At 39.1% G+C, this 21,795-nt stretch overlaps 5 protein-coding genes across 5 annotated transcripts; all 5 read right to left on the bottom strand.

The window, feature by feature from the left end:
- Positions 1–1,314: 1,314 nt before the first annotated feature.
- Positions 1,315–20,244, bottom strand: LOC116025348 (salutaridinol 7-O-acetyltransferase-like). Its single transcript, XM_031266554.1, has 2 exons — positions 20,222–20,244; positions 1,315–2,418 (listed from the first exon to the last, which is right to left on the bottom strand). The coding sequence occupies exon 2, from the start codon at positions 2,404–2,406 to the stop codon at positions 1,396–1,398; it is 1,011 nt and encodes a 336-aa protein (XP_031122414.1). The 5' UTR covers positions 2,407–2,418; positions 20,222–20,244; the 3' UTR covers positions 1,315–1,395.
- LOC116025347 (salutaridinol 7-O-acetyltransferase-like) lies at positions 2,540–4,600 on the bottom strand. Its single transcript, XM_031266553.1, has 2 exons — positions 4,449–4,600; positions 2,540–4,014 (listed from the first exon to the last, which is right to left on the bottom strand). The coding sequence occupies exon 2, from the start codon at positions 3,935–3,937 to the stop codon at positions 2,621–2,623; it is 1,317 nt and encodes a 438-aa protein (XP_031122413.1). The 5' UTR covers positions 3,938–4,014; positions 4,449–4,600; the 3' UTR covers positions 2,540–2,620.
- LOC116025346 (vinorine synthase-like) lies at positions 6,186–9,252 on the bottom strand. Its single transcript, XM_031266552.1, has 3 exons — positions 8,792–9,252; positions 7,675–8,037; positions 6,186–6,999 (listed from the first exon to the last, which is right to left on the bottom strand). Exons 1-3 carry the CDS (start codon positions 9,209–9,211, stop codon positions 6,439–6,441), a joined length of 1,344 nt encoding a protein of 447 aa, XP_031122412.1. The 5' UTR covers positions 9,212–9,252; the 3' UTR covers positions 6,186–6,438.
- On the bottom strand, positions 14,803–16,365 carry LOC116025345 (salutaridinol 7-O-acetyltransferase-like). The gene has a single exon (XM_031266551.1). The coding sequence runs from the start codon at positions 16,322–16,324 to the stop codon at positions 14,972–14,974; it is 1,353 nt and encodes a 450-aa protein (XP_031122411.1). The 5' UTR covers positions 16,325–16,365; the 3' UTR covers positions 14,803–14,971.
- LOC116025414 (salutaridinol 7-O-acetyltransferase-like) lies at positions 19,175–20,521 on the bottom strand. The gene has a single exon (XM_031266635.1). It carries the CDS (start codon positions 20,519–20,521, stop codon positions 19,175–19,177), a length of 1,347 nt encoding a protein of 448 aa, XP_031122495.1.
- Between the last annotated feature and the right edge of the window lie 1,274 nt (positions 20,522–21,795).

Below are 21,795 nucleotides of genomic sequence, written 5' to 3'. Positions count from 1 at the left end.
AATAGGTTCTCAATCTTCCCCTTATTTCTCTATCTCTCCCTTCTCTCTCTTCTATTGTCATCCCGAAACCAATAGTTATTCAAAGTGGTGCATGTTTAACCTAGTTGTTTAAGGCAGTAGATAAACTGACTACTAATAAAGTTTTTTTTTGAAAACGACTACTAATAAAGTTTAAGACTTGATTTTTGTGACGCGTGCACGCCATATTAAAAAGCCCAAAGTAAGTGTAAAATTATGAAGACCGCGACTTGTGCCGTATCCATATTAGTCTCAACTCATAGTAATTGATGACAATACTGAATGTCATATAAAAATAAAAATAAAAAAAGTATTGATACGAGCCCCTATAAATTTTATTTTTTTTAATCAGCATACCAGCAATTTTCTTTGTATGGTTTGAATTTTACACGATGTTGGGCAAAACTTGCCTAAAATTCTTATACCAACGGTTGGTTGTTGGAGGCCCATAAGCTAATTAATATGGGCCGCTAGTCTAAGCTTGTTAGAGATCAGATGCACCACAAAGCTTTTTCATCGACCCAATTGTTTAAGCTTGTGGCCCGCCGCGGGCCAGGCCAGTTAGGCTCGTTATTTTGCGGACCTATTTTCTTACGGCCCTAACCCGCCCCATCGCAGGGTGGATGCGGGCCAACTCACGGGCTTTGGCCCAATTTGACACACCTAATTCAAATATATTTTTTCCTATAACAACGTCTAGTTGTCAAAATCAAGTTTAAACACTTATTATATCCTTAAATGCTTATTATTATGCCATATATAGCTAATCTTTATACTTGCCTTGCAGTAAACATCACATTCTGATAACGGCAAAAACTTGTGTGAGACCGTCTCACCATGAGACGGGTCGGGTCGGGATGCAAATGTGACACTTATATGCACAAATGTCATACTTATATGCTCAAATGTAATACTAATCATGAATAAAATTTTTGTTACTTATAAGAGTAAATGTAATACTTTTAAGGGAAAATACAATACTTTTACATTTTGATTTAAAAGTATTACATTTTTCCTCAAAAGTATTATATTTGCCCTTATAAGTAAGGGACACTTGTCAACATTACTTATTATGAAAAATATATTACTTTTTTTCTTATAAGTAACAAAAATTATATTCTTGATTAGTGTTATATTTGAACATATAAGTATGACATTTGCATGGTGGTTTGACCCGACCCGACCCGTCTCACGAATAAAGATCCATAAGACGGTCTCACACAAGTGTGACCCTCTGATAACATAATACTAGACTCACTCTCTAAACTCTCACCCAACATTTGTTTAGATTTGAAGTTGACTAAGAAATCATTTATTATTCAAAAGAAATAAAGATTAAAGTTGAACATTAAGGCATAGATAGATCATAGCTTTGGTTTAGGAGAGGCAGAAACGTAGAAAGTGGCGGTTTTGCATTAAAGTGTGCATAACCTCCTTAGGCAATCCCATCCACACTTCTACCGCTCCACCAATGGTGTCTAAGAAAAGCACCGTTGAATTCTTGAGCAAATTCACAACCAGTCTTGGCTTCCCCCACCCGAAATCAACTTCGTAATAAGGCTGTCTACACAGACTGCTTGTGTACAACGTTGTCGTTGAAGAATCTTTGTTGCGCACCATTTCATGACCTTTGGCAAACGCCGCGCGTAACAACCCGCCTTCGCCGTACATCTTCCTCGCCGCTCCGTCGTTAACAGCTCGGAGAGAATCGCGTATTTTCTCCACCAATTGAACAGCGGTTACGACGGTGCCGTCTTTCGCCGCCGCCTCGCAGTGAACGGTGGCTCCGTAGGCGAAGTTCCCTAGACATTTTGGCTGCAGCGGCGGCTCCATCCTGCTCCGCAAGTTCACCATGCAGGATAACGGCACAGTTTGAGTTGGAGGAGTTGCGTTTATCACTGCCGCCCATACTAACGCCGTTAACGCCTCCGTGCGAGACGGGCGTTGAACAGAACCCTTGTTGTTTTCCTTACATATTAATTCTTCTCTGAGTTGGGCTATGGCATTGGCAGGAATGACGAACCTTTTAACAATCATGGATTTCTCTTCCTGCTCGATTGCCTCTGCCGCCATCTTCACTGATCGTTCAATGGCAGAAGTATCCGTCAAAGGAGGGAATAAGATGCTAGGTTGACCGGAAATGAATCCACTTCCATTCACAGCACAGCCGCGGTTAATGGATGCCCAGGTTTCGAAGAAAATGGCAACGGCTGAAGCATCGGCTATGGCGTGTGAAACATAAACCCCAAAGCCCATTCCCCCGCAGCTGAACCGGTTCACCTGAACCGAAACCAGTGCCTTTCCTACCGGTTGGGGCTCATAAGCCTTTCCAGTAGGAATCAGCTGCTTAATCTTCTCCATCTCAGGATTCTCCAGTAAACAAGACATGATTTCAGCAACATCGGCCANCCGTCTCACGAATAAAGATCCATAAGACGGTCTCACACAAGTGTGACCCTCTGATAACATAATACTAGACTCACTCTCTAAACTCTCACCCAACATTTGTTTAGATTTGAAGTTGACTAAGAAATCATTTATTATTCAAAAGAAATAAAGATTAAAGTTGAACATTAAGGCATAGATAGATCATAGCTTTGGTTTAGGAGAGGCAGAAACGTAGAAAGTGGCGGTTTTGCATTAAAGTGTGCATAACCTCCTTAGGCAATCCCATCCACACTTCTACCGCTCCACCAATGGTGTCTAAGAAAAGCACCGTTGAATTCTTGAGCAAATTCACAACCAGTCTTGGCTTCCCCCACCCGAAATCAACTTCGTAATAAGGCTGTCTACACAGACTGCTTGTGTACAACGTTGTCGTTGAAGAATCTTTGTTGCGCACCATTTCATGACCTTTGGCAAACGCCGCGCGTAACAACCCGCCTTCGCCGTACATCTTCCTCGCCGCTCCGTCGTTAACAGCTCGGAGAGAATCGCGTATTTTCTCCACCAATTGAACAGCGGTTACGACGGTGCCGTCTTTCGCCGCCGCCTCGCAGTGAACGGTGGCTCCGTAGGCGAAGTTCCCTAGACATTTTGGCTGCAGCGGCGGCTCCATCCTGCTCCGCAAGTTCACCATGCAGGATAACGGCACAGTTTGAGTTGGAGGAGTTGCGTTTATCACTGCCGCCCATACTAACGCCGTTAACGCCTCCGTGCGAGACGGGCGTTGAACAGAACCCTTGTTGTTTTCCTTACATATTAATTCTTCTCTGAGTTGGGCTATGGCATTGGCAGGAATGACGAACCTTTTAACAATCATGGATTTCTCTTCCTGCTCGATTGCCTCTGCCGCCATCTTCACTGATCGTTCAATGGCAGAAGTATCCGTCAAAGGAGGGAATAAGATGCTAGGTTGACCGGAAATGAATCCACTTCCATTCACAGCACAGCCGCGGTTAATGGATGCCCAGGTTTCGAAGAAAATGGCAACGGCTGAAGCATCGGCTATGGCGTGTGAAACATAAACCCCAAAGCCCATTCCCCCGCAGCTGAACCGGTTCACCTGAACCGAAACCAGTGCCTTTCCTACCGGTTGGGGCTCATAAGCCTTTCCAGTAGGAATCAGCTGCTTAATCTTCTCCATCTCAGGATTCTCCAGTAAACAAGACATGATTTCAGCAACATCGGCCACAATAAACTCGACACCTTCGTCATTACATTCGATTGTTAGCTTGTCCTCCTTCACCCTCCCTGCTAGCGGGTACATTAGAGACAGGGTTTCGGAGAGTGATTTCTTGAGCTCATCAATGGTATGATCATGAGAATAAGCTCCGGAGGAGGAGTCGTAGAAGAAGACGAATGGAACCCTGACGTTGAGAGCGAATTGATCCACAAAAGAGAGTTTGTAATTCTTGAGACTTTGAGGAGTGGGAGAAGATGGCCTCACTATTTCTTTGCTCCGAACTTCAACTTTCATGGTTATCAGCTACAATCTAGAAGTTGCTTTCAACAATTAAGAGACAGGCCTGTTTTTTTATCTTGGTCTACAACAACCTGAATAGAAAATAGAAAAACATAAGCATTGTGCAAAAGGGTAATCTAAATCAACGCAAACCAATATCAAAGTTCAGTTCAGTTTTCTCCCAAACGATTAACTAGATCTACAATTCCTCTCAATCAGCTTTGAATCATGAATTCATGATAAAGCCATGATGGGTTTTGAATGATTATTTATGAACATCAGCTTTGCCCAAGAAATTTCACAAAAGGGGGACCTTTCCTACTCATAATTCAAGAACCTTTAATGAGTAAAGAATTTAACTTCAAGATCGAAACAAATTAGCCAAAAATTTCAAATGTACTGATACAGTTACAATAGAAAAGCAAAGCACAAATCTTTAAACCCATAATTAGCTCTCTCTGAAATGGCAAAATTTTCCAAAAAAAACAAAATGCTAAAATGGTGAGAAACCCAGAGGGCAACATACCCTCTCAGTCGGCTTCCTCGCGGCTCGCTGAGTCTCTGGTCGGCTCAGCTCCTCTCTCCGTCGCTCGCCAGACGCCAGTAACTTCCGGCCTTCAGCGGCTCCTCCCCTCGAAGAAACGAACGGATAAAGAGTACAGACAGTGAGACAGATGAGGAGTTGAGGAATGAAGGAGAATATTACGAAGTAGATAAAGATAAGATTTTATTACCAACTCCGTCCATTTTGGTTGTCTGGTTTGTTTAACCGGGCTTGATTGAACTTATTTTTAATTCAATTTTTCATAATATCAGTTTAGTATTAATATATAAAATTTATATATGTAGAAATTACATTATAAGTACTATTAAACACAAAAAATTAAATTCAAAAATAATAAAAAATTACTAAAGAAAATAAGTAATGAAGAAATAGTTAGTTTGGCCAATAAATAGTAAATAAGACAAGTAAAATGTGATAGAGGGAGTACTTTAAGTTTGATAATTTGTGGGATTAACTGATTGACTTTTTAATTTGAATTGTTTATTATGGACAATTTTAGGCTAGTTGATTTCTCGTGTACTTAGTTAACAACTTTGGGTAGTGTAGATTTTTCTCGTTACTCAAACAAAATATATTCTAAAGATTAATGCTAATCCCCACACATATTTTTACAACATTAAGAGCAATCTCATCAAAGTTTTATCATGATTTTTTGTAGGTTTCTGTCGCAGGTGCGTTTTAGGCGCACATGTCGTGGCGCGCGTAAGCAACAATTTTTTTTCTTTACGATGTTGTTCTTTTTTAAAAAAAAAAGAAAAAACTTTTTTTACATACTCTCTATTTTATGTGGGAACTTAAAAATTATGATAAAAAATTTTCCCATGGTTGAGCATGCTCTAAGTATCCCTCCTTTATTATTTAAGGAGATATGTCCTTGAATTTATTATCATAACCAATCACTCCATCCAAACTTACACTAACCACCAATAATACTACACTTGTATAGTGTATAAAAATAATAGAATGTGAATTCGGGCGGAAACTTTTTACCGACTAAATGCTAATTCGATTATATTAGTACAGTGTTGACACGTGTCAAGCTGATTATTGGTTATGAGTCTTGATAGACTAGTAGTGCTCTTAAAAATACCTTCTTGAAAATTGGTATTTAATATTAGATGAGAAGTTAGATTCCGTATTAATAGTTATTTAATTTGATTAGAATAGTCAATTAGCCTATAATAGTAGAAGTGGGATGGGGATGTTCATAGATCCACCCAATTTGTTCCCATTCCATCTATATTGCCATTCGCCAATAGTGGATGGGAGGTAAATCTACTTAGTGAAAATTTACACTTAATGGATTGGATGTGGTATATATTTTTATTTTTAAAAAAAAATAGAATTTGCATCCAATATGTCAAATCCATCATTAACGAATCAAATTAGATTAGATATGCACCCATTGTGAATGGAAATGGAAAATCTCAAGTTCGCTCTAATTCACTCAATGAGCACTCTTAAATAGAAGTACTATATAGTAGATTAGTTCCCGAGCTATAGACTAGTATGTTCTCAATCTTTCCCATATTTCTCCCTCTCTCCCTTCTCTCTCGTCTTTTCTCTCTTTTCTCCCCTTCATTGTGGAGTAAGTGGATACTCGGTTAAAAAATGACTTAAAAGTGAACTATTATCTATAAATCTAAGATAAAAAATAATTTTTATACTCTTTTCAAGATCAAGTTCAAACACTTATCATAAACTTAAACACTCATCATTATGTCATATATATATAACTAATCTTTATACTTGCATTGCAGTAAACATCACAGTTTGAAAACATAATAATACATTAATACCAGACTCGACCCTCTAAACTTCCATCCAACATTTATTTAGATTTGAAGTTGACTACAAAATCATTTATTATTCAAAAGAAATAGAGATTAAATTAAACTTGAACATTAAGGCATAGATAGCTCTATAGTAATCGATCGTCTTCTTTAACCACTCATATCTTTGATTTAGAAAACCCAGCCGAAACAAACTCAGCAAACTGCGGGACTTTCACGACAATGTTCATAAGCTCCTCCGGCAATCCCATCCACAAATCAACCCCTCCAAACTTCCCCTCCATAAAAACCACCGTGTCCTTCATCACCTGCGCGTTCACCGCCAATCTGGGCTTCCCCCACCCGAAATCCGCCGCGTAAACCTGCATCCCCAGCAGGCTGCTCGTGTACAGGCAGTACATGTTCTTCTTGGCCCCTTCGTGCTTGATGATCTCGCTCATTATGGGCAGCATCGTGTGCAGGAGTCCCCCTTTGCCGTACCGCTTCCGAGCGGCCTCGTCGTTCACGCCGCGGACTGCGTCGCGGAATTTCGCCGCCAGGGCGTGCCGGCTGGGGTTCCCGTCCGTGGGTTGGTTCCAATGGGCGGTGGCGCCGAAGGTGTTGTTGCCGAGGCAGTTTGCCGGGAACGGCGGCTCCATCCTGTTCCGGATGTTGATGATGCTGGTTAGGACGTGGAGGTTGATGCGTCCTTTGTGTCTTTCTTGGTTTGCGGCGATCACCTATAAGCACATAATCCATGTAAACACATAACTACTCATAGAAAATAGTCAAATAGACCCTCGAACTTTATCTAAAAAATTAATTGACTTCTTAAATTTTTTAGAGGTGCAATTACGCCTCTCAACAATTACCAAAAATAAGTTAAATGACCAGTTATCACAAGTAATTAAGATTTTGATAACCCGTCAGCAAAATTTCAGACAAAAAGTGATCGGATCAACAAACGGTTGCCGGTCACCAAGAAAGAGATACGGAGCTAGAGAAGGTCGATGACCCAAATGGTCGCCTTCTGAAGCAAAGAAGGCAACCATCTAGGTCGCCTTCTCGCGGGAGAAGGCAACCACAATGTAGAAGGCAACCATTCGCCTTATCTGCTTCAGAAGGCGACCCAATTCCGGCTCTGTGTCTCTTACTTGGTGACGGGTGATCGTTCGCCAGTTGCCGATTATTTTTCAGAATCTCGCCTACAGATTACTAGAACTTTAATTACCTATGATAGCAGGTCATTACTCATTTTTAAGCTTCATTGTATCAAAATTAATTATTAATGATTGTAATTACACTTTAAAAAAAAATTTAGGAAACTAATTGACTTTTCAGTTAATCATTTCCCATTAAAAAAAAAAAACTAAATAATACTAATTAGGATAGTGTTACATAACGTATTAACGTACCGCGTCCCATACGACGGCTATAAGAGCTTCTGCGCGGGAGGGGCGGTAATGAGAGATGAGACGTAATTGCTCCCTGAGTTGATCTATGGCGGAGGCGGGAATGTAGAATCTTCGCACCACGTATTTATCTTTATCCTCACCAGTCCCTCTGGCCACCCTGGCGAATTGATCAAGAGCAGCGGTGTCCTTCACCGGCGGGAAGAGTTTAGAGGCGTCGAAGATGATCCCGCCGTCGTCCACGGCGGCGCAACCGCGGTTGATTCTGGCCCAAGCGTCGGCGAGCACGGTGATGGAGACGCCATCGCCTATGGCGTGAGATATGATCAACCCGATCGACATTCCGCCGCAGCTAAACCGATTCACCTGAAAAATCATAGTTCCGATTAGGCCGAGTTTGCACTTGGGAGATCATAATGGGAAGGATGCGTTATATTGCTTGGATAGAACCATGAAAAACATCCTTGTTGAGGCCTGGACAACTCAATTGGTTCATAGGTGGTAAGTTTGGAGGCAGTGTAAGAGTTACATGCACCAAGTGTGTGGACATTTTGTGGCATCAGACACTGATTTTCCCACTTAATGAGTCTCTGAGTCACCGTAATTTACCCTCTGGCAGCAGCAGTTAGAGCTTTCAAAAGGGTTCTAACCCGTCAGATTGGATCCGTTTAACCCATATTTTAGACAGGTTGAATGGAAGAATTTTCAACCTGGCCCGTTTAACTCGTGTGGAGGTACGCATTACACGGACAGACCAACAGCTCTAGCAGCATTGTGGGAATTAACATCTGATGTGTGGGTTCCTTGTAGGCACAAGATTGACACTGGTCCTCCTACCTAATAAGCCACTGAGTCACCATAATTTATCCCGTTATACTAAGGTATGGGAATCTTGAGACATGGGAATCTAGCGTTTTGTGGACAATAATTGGAAACTTAAAATGTGTTAATGATTTAGTAATCATTACCAATGATTAGGGCAATAATTACTGCATTAGTAATAATTTAGTAACCATTACCGATGATTACAATAATAATTAGTAATGATTAATCCTGATTAGTCATGATTATGCATATATATATATATATTGTCTATTATTTGAAAATGATCATCACCTACCTGAACCACCAAAACTCTTGCATCGGGGTTGGGCTCGAACGCCCCAGTAAAAGGATTACAGGGAACCATCTGTCTGATCATCTCAAAATCAGGATTTTCCAGAAAAGAACTCAGGCTCTGTGCAACCTCCCCTTCAATAAACTCGACGCCTTCGTCGTTACAATCGATTGATAATCGGTCGTCCTTGATCCTCCCGGCCAGCGGGTACATGAGCGACAGCGTCTGGGAGAGAGATTTCTTGAGCTCCTCAATGACGCCATTGTAGGTTCTTGAGCCACCTGGGGCGTCGTAGAAGCGGACGTAGGGGATCTTGACGTTCGCAGAGAGCTGATCAACAATGGAGAAGTTGTAAGTTCTGAGATTTTGAGGGGTTGGAGAAGATGGCTTGATTATTTCTCTTCTGCGAACTTCAATTTTCATGGTGATATAATGGAGTTTATCGATGATATAATGGTTTAGTATTTTGTGTTTGCTCGGTAAGTGATATATATTATGGCTGTTATATATAGCTAGCCTAATCCCCAACTGCCAAAGTGTGAGGGTGACAGTATTGTTTTCAACTATGTTTTGTTTTCTCTACTAATAAAAAGGAAACTGATTTTTGTTAGACCACGAGGTGTCCTGAGCAAATCTTAGCGTGCACTTTTAAGTCAATATCGTACTCAGATTAATTCCCGTTTGCACCTACCTGACCCCGTTAAGGGGGAAAGTGCTGGCCAGATTAGTTTTTACAAGAAGGAGTTTGAAGTTTGAACTCCCGACCTCTCCTAGGTAGGAAACTGTTTCTTTGAAATCCTATGTAGAAAGCTAAACTTATATTCCATTTCAAAAATAAGGATTAGCAAATTAGGATAGTTGGTAAATGGACCGCTTATACAAATTATTGCTCTAAGCTAGACTTTTTTTTGCATGAGAGTTAAATTTGGAGGGTGTGAATTAGATGAAATTCGGATCAGTCTCATAGCAACGAGATACCTAATGTTGTATGCAAAAAAAATAAGGTGAATCGTGTTCTATTCGAATTAATCAATTTGAGAGGGCATTTAGTAGCAAGGAAAGTTTGAAATTTCTTAAAAATTTAAAAACGTGAAAAATTTATTCTCAGGGTGCAACTTTTGACCTAAGGAAGTTAAAGTCAATGGAGATCTAATTTTATAATATAAATCCCACCTATGCATGGCTTTTTTATTAGTGACTAGAAATAACCTATTGATTAATTTTGAAAAAATAATCGTTTTAATCCATTAGTTATGCTTAAATTGTAGAATCAGTCCATAAAGTATTGCTCCGTACAGTACAATTTTTCCTCTTTAATTGATATGAAAGTGCCAAACTTACTCTGATAGTAATAGAGGTATAGAAAGTAGAAACTTGTACACGCATATATGTGTATGCGTGTGGATAATATAAAGAAATGTAGCATTATTCATACTCTCCTTTTACACATTGGTGTTTTTTTCTTTAAAAAAAAATTATTTTCAAATTTCCAATTTTCCCTCTTTTTTGTTTTCCAAGATATACTAGGATGAAAAATGTATGGAAAAAAATTAGAAATATGGAGTTGGTGAATGGAAAATTATTTTTCTATACTAAAATATGACTTTACCCTTATTGAAGTTTACACGAAATAAACTAAAACGTACTATATGATTTACTAGTTGAAATTTCAACGGTTTTTATTTTTAAAATAGAATGAATACTTTCACAAATCGTCTAGCATTATGCACCAAATAATTTTTTTTTTCTGGTACAACGCACCAAATATTATAGTGCACTATTATATATTGCTCAGTGGTTATATTGGTTTGGTAAGCGGAAAAACATGAAACTTTTAATTGATGGGTTTTGATATTATTGATTGATCATTAATGTTGGGCTTTTAGCTCGGAGAGTTTAATTCAGTATTTTATCATTGAAACTTGATATGTTAATTGTTATGTAAATATAAAGAAATAAAAATTGTGTCTTCATGACTAACTATAGTTTTTGGCGTAATAGTAAATACTTGACAATTAATTTTAAGAGTGATATTTTTAATTATATAGTTTTCTTTATTTGTTTGTTTGATTAATACAATTCATGTAATAAAATATATATATTTTTTCATGCCGCAAGTCACATTCTCCAGCAATATTTTTTTTACAAGGTCATTTTCCTTTAATTTGATTTGTTATATATCGGGTTACATGTTTTTTTTTTTTTTTCCTAAAATCATTCTAAAAGTCATTTAATTTGGTACCTCTTACAAGATAAAAAAGTGTTACACATAGTTTGGTGATTCAGTTGTGTGTGGTATGGCTCTGTTATCAAGAGCCATACTCTAGAGAGAATTAATATTTTGTTTAGTATGTTGTATGGACTGACTTCCTAGGACTAGAATAAGTCTATTATTAACTGTTACGCATAGTTTGGTGATTCAGTTGTATGCATGGCTATTTAAGCCTCCTAAATAAAATTCTCGATACTTCCACAATTCAGTAAACCGGAGGAGGAGGCGTAATAAAATTCATGGTTTGAGGGGGGGTGACGGTGCGATGGTTACGGGGGAAGCGCAAATGGGCAATATTATCTGTCGGTATTTTACCGATTTGTTTACGGCTCAAGAAGGCAGTGCATCCCCGGTCCTCCGGTGTTTGGAGAGTCGCCTCTCTACTGATCAAAATGATGCTTTGGTTCGGCCAGTCTCCTCTGCCGAAGTCAAGACTGCTGTGTTCTCCATGCATCCCGATAAATCTCCTGGACCAGACGGTTTATCACCGGCCTTCTATCAGACTTGCTGGGACATTTTGGGAGATGATGTAGTTTCTTTCTGCCATGATGTCGTTGTTTCTGGTCATTTACCCGATCATGCTAATGATACTCATATAGTGTTAATCCCCAAAATTAAATCCCCTACTATGATGTCTGAGTTTCGGCCTATTACTTTGTGTAACGTGCTTTATCGTATCTTAGCTAAAGTTTTAGCTAATAGGCTGAGGGGGGTTATGGATTCTTTGATTTCTTGCGCCCAGAGTGCCTTTATTCCCGGGAGATCTATTGTTGATAACATGTTGATTGCTTTTGAGTCTGCCCATGCTATGAAAAGGCAACAGGGGTGTCAGGGGGGTTATGGGGCACTAAAGGTCGATATGAGTAAGGCATATGACCGGGTTGAGTGGAATTTTATGGGGAAAGTCATGTTGGGGTTAGGGTTCAGTGAGCGATGGGTGGGTCTGATGAGGGAGTGTGTCGCTACGGTCCAGTATAGCGTGTTGGTGGAAGGGAAGGAATGGGGTCCTATTGATCCGGGTAGAGGTTTGAGGCAAGGGGATCCTTTATCGCCATATTTGTTTCTTCTTGTAGCTGAGGGACTTAGCGCAATGCTTCATGAGCAGGAGAGGGAGGGGGCCTTACATGGGTTTCGTGTAGCTAGAGGGGCACCTACTGTATCTCACATGTTTTTTGCTGACGACTGTTTGCTTTTTTTTCCGAGCCAATAATCTTGAGGCGGGTGTTATAAAGGAGGTCTTGAGGGAGTATGGAGAGGCGGGTGGGAAAATAGTAAATTTTGATAAAACATCTATTGTTTTTAGTCGGAATGTTCACTAGGTGGATAAGGAGGCTGTTTGTGAATTATTAGGGGTTCACGAGCAGCAGGGAATGGGGAAATACTTGGGATTACCGGGTTATGTGGGCCGTCGAAAGAGGGAGATACTGGGCTTTCTTCGGGATCGACTAAAGGCGAGGATCTCTAGTTGGGGTAACAGATTTTTATCTCGTGAAGGGAGGGAGATTATGTTAAAAACTGTGCTTCAGAGTGTTCCCAACTATGCCATGCAAGTGTTCTTATTGCCTAAGAGGTTGCGTGAGGAGATAGAAAGACTCATGAATTCTTATTGGTGGGGGTGTGAGAGCCGAGGGGGTAAAGGGATTTGATGGAGTGCATAGAGTGATCTGTGTAAGCCTAAGGGGCGGGGGGGAATGGGTTTTCGTACTGTGCGAGAGATGAACCTGGCTTTGTTGGGGAAGCAGGGTTGGAATTTTATAATGAAACCAGATGCACTTGTTACAAAAATTTTTAAGGCTCGTTATTTCCCGAATTGTACTTTTCTTGAGGCGAGTGCGGGATCAAATCCATCTTTCGTTTGGTCTAGTATTCGTGAAACCCGGGGCATTTTGAAGGAGGGTATGCGGTGGAGGATTGGAGATGGGCATTCGGTAAGGGTATGGGGTGATCCGTGGCTCCCCGATAATACTAATCCTTTTATTAGTACTCCTATCATTCCTTATCTAAATAATCCTACTGTTAGTGCACTTTTGGAACCTGACCGTGGGGGGTGGGATTGTGACATTTTGAGAGAATTCTTCTGTCAAAGGGATATTGATCTTATCATGAGTGTTCCTCCCAGTTTTGCACAAATGCCTGATTCTCTGTTTTGGGGTTGGGAGGAGAATGGAGTCTATAGTGTCAAGAGTGCGTATAAGGTGGCGAAGGGTTTTGAGCGGCAGGGGAGCAATTTCGGTTGGACGGGGTTGTGGAAGTTGAATATTCCTCCTAAGCTAATGTGTTTTTTCTGGAACCTTTGTACTTTACGCCTCCCTACGAAAGATGCCCTATGTGTGCGACGGGTTCCTTACGACCAACTTTGCCTAATGTGTGGGGAGGCGAATGAGACTATTACTCATTTGTTTGCTAATTGCCCTTATGTTCATAACTGCTGGCGTGTGCTTGATGATTCTTGGAGTTTATCTTATGTCTCTTCTTTTCATTCTTGGTTGGAGGAGATGTGGGAGACTTTGCCGCCAATTATGCTTGCAAAAGTGATCACTGTGTGTTGGGCGTTATGGGAGAACCGAAATGCGAGGCTTTGGAGGTCTACGTCTGTGGATCCAAGTACAATGGTTCATCAAGCTCTGCGTTATGTTGAGTCATGGCAGCAGATAAATGAGAGTGAGCGCTGCATGCATGGGTTTTCCCGTATGCCATGCGCTATGAACATGACCTGGCAGCCTCCGTCCTATGGTTTTTTAAAATTGAATATTGATGTAGCAATGGACACTATTGGGCGCCGCATGGGGTTTGGTTGGGCAATGCGGGATGATTCCGGAATTCTAGTGGCAGTGGTCATGTTTTCAATGGAGGGGCTCTATTCGGTTAAAGAAGCGGAAGCAATGGGTGCTAGGGAGGCCCTTAGTTGGTTGAAGCGTAGAGGTTGGCCTCATGTGGTCCTTGAAACGGATGCTCAGGTGGTAACTAATGCAGTCTCTTCGGGGGTGAATTTATCTCCTTTTGGGGCTATTATTAGTGACATTCGTAGTTATTTGCGAGATTTACCTCATGTTCGTTTTCGGTTTGTTAAACGTAGCGGTAATATGGTAGCTCATACTATAGCTTTTCATGCTTTGAGTCACACGAGGGGAGGTTTGATTGAGTATTTTGACTCTAGCCCTCGATTCCTTTCTGATGTAATGTGTGGCGATTTAATGAATTAATTCGAGTTGTTTCGTTTTCAAAAAAAAAAAAAAAAAAGCTTCCTAAAACTATTGATGAAATATATTTTTCATTTTGTCTCTATAGTTAATACATAATGTACCTACCGTTACTTGTAAACAAATTAAATGGACATCACATGGTAATTATATACACATATGACATAATATACATGATAACTGCAGACACATAAATTATTAACACACATTTTATGTGTTTGTAGTTAATATATTATGTATATGCAGTATTTACAAGTCTAAAAAATATTAACTACGATGTATTAACGATAGATACATAATTTTTGAACAAGAATTCACAATGCAGGATAAACTTGGGGTGCGTTTGGTTCGCACATGGGAATCGAAATCGGAATGGGTATCAAATACTTGGTAAGGGTAATGAGTTTTGGTGAAAGTATTTAGCATGTTTGGTAGTTGGGTGGAATGGGAATGATTATTAATAGTTGGGGAAGAAATGATGAAGGAAGATGAAACCCTTATTTAATAAGGGTATGGGTTTTGCCATTAATGGGGTATTCCAAACCCATAGTAGCATTCACAAAACCTATCAACCAAACACTAACAATCACTTTGATACCCATACCTTATGTCTAAACCCCCAAACCAAACACACCCTTGGTGCATGCAATTACAATTATCCAAAGAGTAATTATACATAATTATCATTATTTCTCGAAGAGCCTATTGGATTCATAGGCTTGATTTAGGAAAGCCAGAAACATAGGAAAGAAAGTGGTGGTTTTGCATTAACGCCTTCATAACTTCCTTGGGCAATCCCATCCAAAGCTCTATTCCTCCATTAATGGTGTCCGTGAAAGCTGCGCAATCCTTCAGCACATTCACCACCCGTATTGGCTTCCCCCACCCGAAATCCGCTTCGAAAAACGGAAGCCCACACAAACTGCTTGTGTACAAACAGTAGGAAGAAGAATCTTTCTTCGAATCACTGTCTTCCTTGACCACTATTTCATCGCCGCCGGCCAACGCCGCCCGCAACAACCCTCCCTCGCCGTACATCTTCCTCGCCGCTCCGTCGTTCACCGCCCGGAGAGAATCGCGTATTTTCCGGACTAATTTAACGGCGGTTGCGATTCCTTCTTTTTCCTCCCATTCAACGGTGGTGCCGTGGACTAAGTTGCCGACGCAGTTCGCCGGGAACGGCGGCTCCATTCTCCCCCGCAAGTTCACCATGGAGGAAAGCCGGTGGGGGGTGACAGTTGGGGTTGCGTTTATCACCGCCGCCCATACTAACGCCGTCAACGCCTCCGTTCGCGACGGCCGTAGAACCGCGCCGGTTTTGGTGTCCTTAACCGTTAACTTTTCACGGAGTTTAGATATCGCGTTGGCGGGAAAAACGAACATTCTAACCGTGTATTTCTCTGGCGGTTGGGCGGCCGATTTCTCCGCCGCATTTCTCGCTAACCGTTCAATCCCGGAAGTATCCGTTAAAGGCGGGAAGATTCTAGAATGTTCGAAAACGAATTCGTTAATTCCGTTGACTTCGCAACCACGGTTGATAGTCGCCCACGTCTTGAAAAGCGTGGCGACGGTTAAAGCGTCGGCAATTGCGTGTGAAACAAACGCCGCCATAGCCATTCCCCCACACCTAAACCGATTCACCTGAATCATTAACAGCACCTTTCCTTCCGGTTTAGGCTCGTACGCCGCCGTACGAGGAATCAGCTCTCTGAAGGCCTCCATTTTCGGATTTTCCAGCAAACGCGACAGATTTTCAGCAACATCGGCGACAATAAACTCGACGCCTTCATCGTTACATTCGATTGTTACCTTGTCCTCCTTCATCCTCCCCGCCAGCGGGTACATTAGAGACAGGGCTTTGGAGAGTGATTTCTTGAGCTCATCAATGGTGGGATTAGAATTAGGTCCTGATGAAGTGGGGGAGTTGTAGAACAAGACGAATGGAACCCTGAAATTGAGAGCTGTTTGATCCACAAGAGAGAGTTTGTAGTTCTTGAGGCGGCTTTCTCGTGTTGGAGAAGACGATGGCCTGATCATTTCTTTGCTCCGAACTTCAACTTTCATGGCTATCCGATACAAGAACGTAACCTAAATTTCTCTTAACAGTTGAGATAAGATATATTATATTGCTTGAAGAAGCTCCACTACTATGGCTTTTATAATTGATAAACTATGTGGTTATTGGATATTTGCAATCTAATAATGCCACTCACCTCTCCTAAATTACCTTTCTAAATTTTCTTCCATTTATTTGGATAAATAAGACAATTTATACGTGGACCTTCGTCCCATATACATAATTTAATTTCATAAAAGTGGAGAATTCATGTTGATAATAAACAGAATTATATAACTGAGAACACATAAACACTTAACATATATAATACACAGAATTCATGTTCATATATATAAAATTTCATGTTCATTATATCGTGTTTATGTGTATGTATATTATGAACATAAATTCTGTGCATTATAATCATGAATTTTGTGCATTATTAAGTCAAATTTTATGTATTGAACCAGGGTACACAATGATCCGGGTCCATGATTAACATTCCCACCTGACCACCTATGACATATATTTAAGGAATCAAAATGTTTTTTTTTTACCCTGAAGTGATTCATTACAAAGCTCGACAATGTTTTTGCACCTTAATAACAAAGAACCACTATGTATAATATATTTTCATGGCTGTCGTAATTAAGGACAAAACATGGTCGGCCAGCGAGAGTACGTTGCCAACTGCCAAGTGAATAATTGCATACGGTATAAGAGGGGAAGGAAGACAGGTACTTATTTATTACTGTTTGGCGAGCTTCTATTTGATACGTAGTATATTGTAATTTTTTGTCTTAGTTGTTATGAATGCTCGTATTTTGCTATTATCATTTTTATTCTTAATTTTTTTTAAATAATTGTTATTTTTGTCTTTAATTGTTGGACAACACATTCTACATACTATGATTCTTTTTCATTCTAAAACGTTTTAAGTTGTTGTAACCCTTCACATTTGCATCGCAAGTAATAAAAATTTGAGAAAAAAGTAGAATTTTTCAATTTTTTTTTAATGATGAGTTCCAATTCTTACTATTTGTATGTACATATTTGACATCAAATTTATATGATTTTGTGTTCATTGAAAACTCTGTATTTGCTTATTATTTGATTTTTAATTTAATTTTTGTGTGTGTCATTACAGTGATTTGAAGGTTAAATCATGTAAGTTGTGGTTTCACGTTAATGTGTGCATAACCTCCTTAGGCAATAATCTCATCCACACTTCTCCATATGAACAATTCAGTTGGTTACATTAGTGAAGTTTGGGAACAATAATTATCCCATCCACACTTCTTCTCTTGAACAAGGATTTAACTTTCTCAATATCAATTGACTCACGAATACCTTTAGAAATTTGTGACTAAATGAACAACGTAACACGCATAACTAGTTGGATCTTGCTCGTCAAGAGGGCTCCTTCTTGAGAATAGCAAAGTCCAACTCTAATAATCCTAAGTGTAAGAGAACATCGCCTTTCTACTCTTTGAATTGTGGGTTGAATTGCTATAAAGAATAATAATTAATGAACTCTTGGTTAGGATTTTCGAGGCAAAAGAGAGATACCGAAGTGCATATTGTTATTAATGTACGTATGTTATAAAATAGACATACTCGAATGCCACAAAGATTACTTGTGGGCTAAATTTTTAGCTGAATAGGGAAAACAAAATGGGTAAAATTTTAGTTTGGTTTTTCATTCTTAATGACAAAACTAAAAAAATTATATGTTGATACATAATCCATGTATACAAGATCATAGTTTAGAATTTCATCATAATTAACCCTACAATTTAATAATGGACTTATGAAAATTCAATTAGATTATTTATTTGAAAAAAGTTCAAATATGATGGAGATTAAATTGAAGCAAGCCCAAAACGAACAGATCCAAACTTCAAAAGATTTTTTAAAAGAGGTCCAAGTCTGGCCAATTGGACAGACACGACCCAATTAATTAACCTTCATCATCTTATTCATCCAAATTAAAATGGAGAAGTTAAAGACCTTATGGTTAGGTAGCATAGCTGTGGCCCTCCCAAGTGAGAGATCACCAATACTACATCATTAACCAAAAAAAAAAAATTAAAGAGGAGAATGAGTTGCGAAGTTGTTGGGAACATTATCAATAAGATTGCAACCAAATTAAAATCTAATTGGCCATCATTAACGACACTCAAAATGTCTTTAAATAGTTATTATAAATGTATTGATCATGTTATAGCTTGGTTGATTATCTACTTTGATTCCTTGTTCGTGTGAATTAAAATTCTTATGTTGTGTTATGCACCTAGAAGATAATGTTCTATAAGTTAAGTCCAATTTCTTTTATTTTGTGTTTATATATATATATATATATATATATATATATATATATATATATATGCTAGTCATCATATTTTGCTTAGTTGTTATATATTGATCAAACGGTGTTATGAGTTGCTTATCTTCTAGCAATTTCATAAGGTTAGTGCCCACCTTATTATTTTTCTTCAATCTTTAGATTCAGTTTTACATTTAGATGATAATACTCGTTCAACTTAAGTCCTATTTTGCTGATTTCATGTTTATATATCTTTATATGTTTTAGTTGAATTTTGTTTAGTCATGCTCACTTCTATTTACTAATTTTTTAAAGACTAATGACTAATTACTTTTTATTATTATTGCATATTACATGTCATAATAACTCTAATATTCAAAGAACAACAAACTTACTTCCCGTACTCACCCTAGCTACAATCATTATTGTAGAAGCTTCCATAAATATTAATATATTACCGATTAAACGACTATCATCCGACTATTTTTAAAGCTTCCATAAATATTATTTGTTTTAAAGAGTAATTGGGAATTCATAGCTTTGGTTTAGGAGAGGCAGAAACATAGGCAAGAAAGTGCTGATCTTGCGTTAATGTGTGCATAAGTTGCTTAGGCAATCCCATCCACACTTCTACTCCTCCATTACTGGCGTCTAAGAAAAGCACCATAAAATTCTTCACCATATTCACCACCAGTCTTGGCGTCCCCCACCCAAAATCAACCTCGTAATACGGCATTCTACACAGACTGCTTGTGTACAACGTTGTCGTTGAAGAATCTTTTTTGCGCGCCATTTCATGACCTCTCACAAACGCCGCGCGCAACAATCCTCCTTCGCCGTACATCTTCCTCGCCGCTCCGTCGTTCACAGCTCGGAGAGAATCGCGTATTTTCTCCACCAATTGAGCGGCGGTTACGACGGCGGAGCCGTGTTTCGCCGCCTCGCAGTGAGCGGTGGCTCCGTAGGTCAAGTTTCCTAGACAGTTTGGCGGCAGCGGCGGCTCCATCCTGCCCCGCAAGTCCACCATGCAGGATAACGGGACGGTTTGAGTTGGAGGAGTTGCGTTTATCACGGCCGCCCATACTAAAGCTGTTATCGCCTCAGTACGAGACGGCCATCTCAAACCCTTGTTGTTTTCCTTACATATTAATTCTTCTCTGAGTTGGGCTATGGCGTTGGCGGGAATGACGAACCTTTTAACAACCATGTGTTTCTCTTCCTGCTGGATTGCCTCTGCCGCCATCTTCACTGATCGTTCAAGGGCAGAAGTATCTGTCAAAGGAGGGAATAAGATGGTAGAGTGATTGGAAATGAATCCACTTCCAATTCCTCCATTATTGAATAAGCCGCGGTTGAAGGATGCCCAGATTTCCAAGAATTTGGCAAGGGTGGAACCATCCAAAATAGCGTGTGAAACGAAAAACCCAATAGCTATTCCCCCGCAGCTAAACCGGTTCACCTGAACCGCCAGCAAAACCTTTCCAACCGGTTGGGGCTCATAAACCTTTGCACTAGGACTCAGCTGCCTAATCTTCTCCATCTCAGGATTCTCCAGTAAACAAGACATGATTTCAACAACATCGGCCACAATAAACTCGACACCTTCGTCGTTACATTCGATTGTTACCTTATCCTCCTTCACCCTCCCCGCCAGCGGGTACATTAGAGACAGGGTTTTGGAGAGTGATTTCTTCAGCTCATCAATGGTATTGATATGATCATGAGAATAAGCTCCGGAGGAGGAGTCATAGAAGAAGACGAATGGAATCCTGACGTTGAGAGCTAATTGATCCAAAAAAGAGAATTTGTAACTCTTGAGACTTTGAGGAGTGGGAGAAGATGGCCTCACTATTTCTTTGCTCCGAATTTCAACTTTCATGGCTGCTATATCCGATACTATACAAGCTAGAATTGAATTGAAGTTGCTCTATCTGAGATGAGATAAGATTATATATGTTGCTAGAAGCTCGACCACTGTGGCTAGCTTTTGTATAATTCATGGCTTTATTAGTTTATTGCATGCATGCTTTACGTGGTTCTTATAAAATTAATTAACAATTAACAACCATTTTTCACGGTAAGCTACCTTCGCAAAGATATGAATCATATGATCAATATATTATAAAAAGTAAGAGTTATTGCCATTTTTGGTTCTGAATTAATATAGATGGCATACCATTTTTAGTACTTTTTTCAAAACATCAACTCATGGTCCTAGTATTATTGTGACATTAACAATTTTTTATTTCCTATCAACAAAACAGTTTACATATCGTTAAATAAATGACATTTCAGTCTTCGATTATGAACTTTTTAGAAAATTAAATATATTGAGTCAACCTACCTTGTATAAAAAAGATTAAAACGTCATTGTATATATTTAATAGAGTTAATTCTATTTTTGGTCCTAAATTTATAGGCGCCATTCCACTTTTAGTCCTCTTTTTTCAAAACATCCCATTTTGGTCCTAGTATTATTATGGCATGACCATTTTTGGTCCTTTATCAACAAAACCGTTAAAATTCTCATAAATGCAAGGACATTTCGGTCTTCAAATAGGGATTTTTTTTTAAAAAAGTAAAAATAAAAATATAGCGGATCAACTTACTTTGTGAAAAAAGAGATCAAAATGCCCTTGTATTTAACGTTATTTTAACGATTTTGTTGAAGGAGGACCAAAATGGTCATGCCACAATAATGCTAGGACCAAATGTGAATATTTTAATAAAAAATGACTAAAAGTGGACTACCACCTATAAATTTAGGACCAAAAATGTAATTAACTCTATTTAATAGCATTTCAACGATTTTGTTGAAGGAGGATAAAAAATGGTAATGCTATAATAATACTAGAACCAAATAATAATTTTCTGATGAAAAAGACTAAAATGGACTAACACCTATAAATAGAATTAACTCAAAAAAGTAATGCTATCAAATAAACATCATCTCTTATTTTAAAAAAATATGATAAGTGCAGTGTCTAATTGTTTATATTTTCACCAACTTATTTTTCTATTCATTTGTTATAATTTCGACCAAGTGTTGCTTATTCATTTATTTGCATGCTTAGGTGTAATTATTGATGTTGAATTGAAATTAATTAAATTTAAGGAGATATATATGTCCTTGAATTTATTATCATAACCATT

Source organism: Ipomoea triloba, chromosome 7 (genome assembly GCF_003576645.1).
Source record: "Ipomoea triloba cultivar NCNSP0323 chromosome 7, ASM357664v1".
Taxonomy (NCBI): domain Eukaryota; kingdom Viridiplantae; phylum Streptophyta; class Magnoliopsida; order Solanales; family Convolvulaceae; genus Ipomoea; species Ipomoea triloba.
Note: the sequence above shows the minus strand (reverse complement) of the source record. Positions and strands in the feature narration are given on the sequence as shown.

Coding starts and splice junctions, on each gene's coding strand:
- LOC116025347 (XM_031266553.1), bottom strand. CDS start 3,937: ATGAAAGTTGAAGTTCGGAGCAAAGAAATAGTGAGGCCATCTTCTCCC.
- LOC116025348 (XM_031266554.1), bottom strand. CDS start 2,406: ATGTCTTGTTTACTGGAGAATCCTGAGATGGAGAAGATTAAGCAGCTG.
- LOC116025414 (XM_031266635.1), bottom strand. CDS start 20,521: ATGAAAGTTGAAATTCGGAGCAAAGAAATAGTGAGGCCATCTTCTCCC.
- LOC116025345 (XM_031266551.1), bottom strand. CDS start 16,324: ATGAAAGTTGAAGTTCGGAGCAAAGAAATGATCAGGCCATCGTCTTCT.
- LOC116025346 (XM_031266552.1), bottom strand. CDS start 9,211: ATGAAAATTGAAGTTCGCAGAAGAGAAATAATCAAGCCATCTTCTCCA. Junction 8,038..8,791: donor CAAGAGTTTTGGTGGTTCAG/GTAGGTGATGAT, acceptor ATGATTTTTCAG/GTGAATCGGTTTAGCTGCGG. Junction 7,000..7,674: donor TAGCCGTCGTATGGGACGCG/GTACGTTAATAC, acceptor ATGTGCTTATAG/GTGATCGCCGCAAACCAAGA.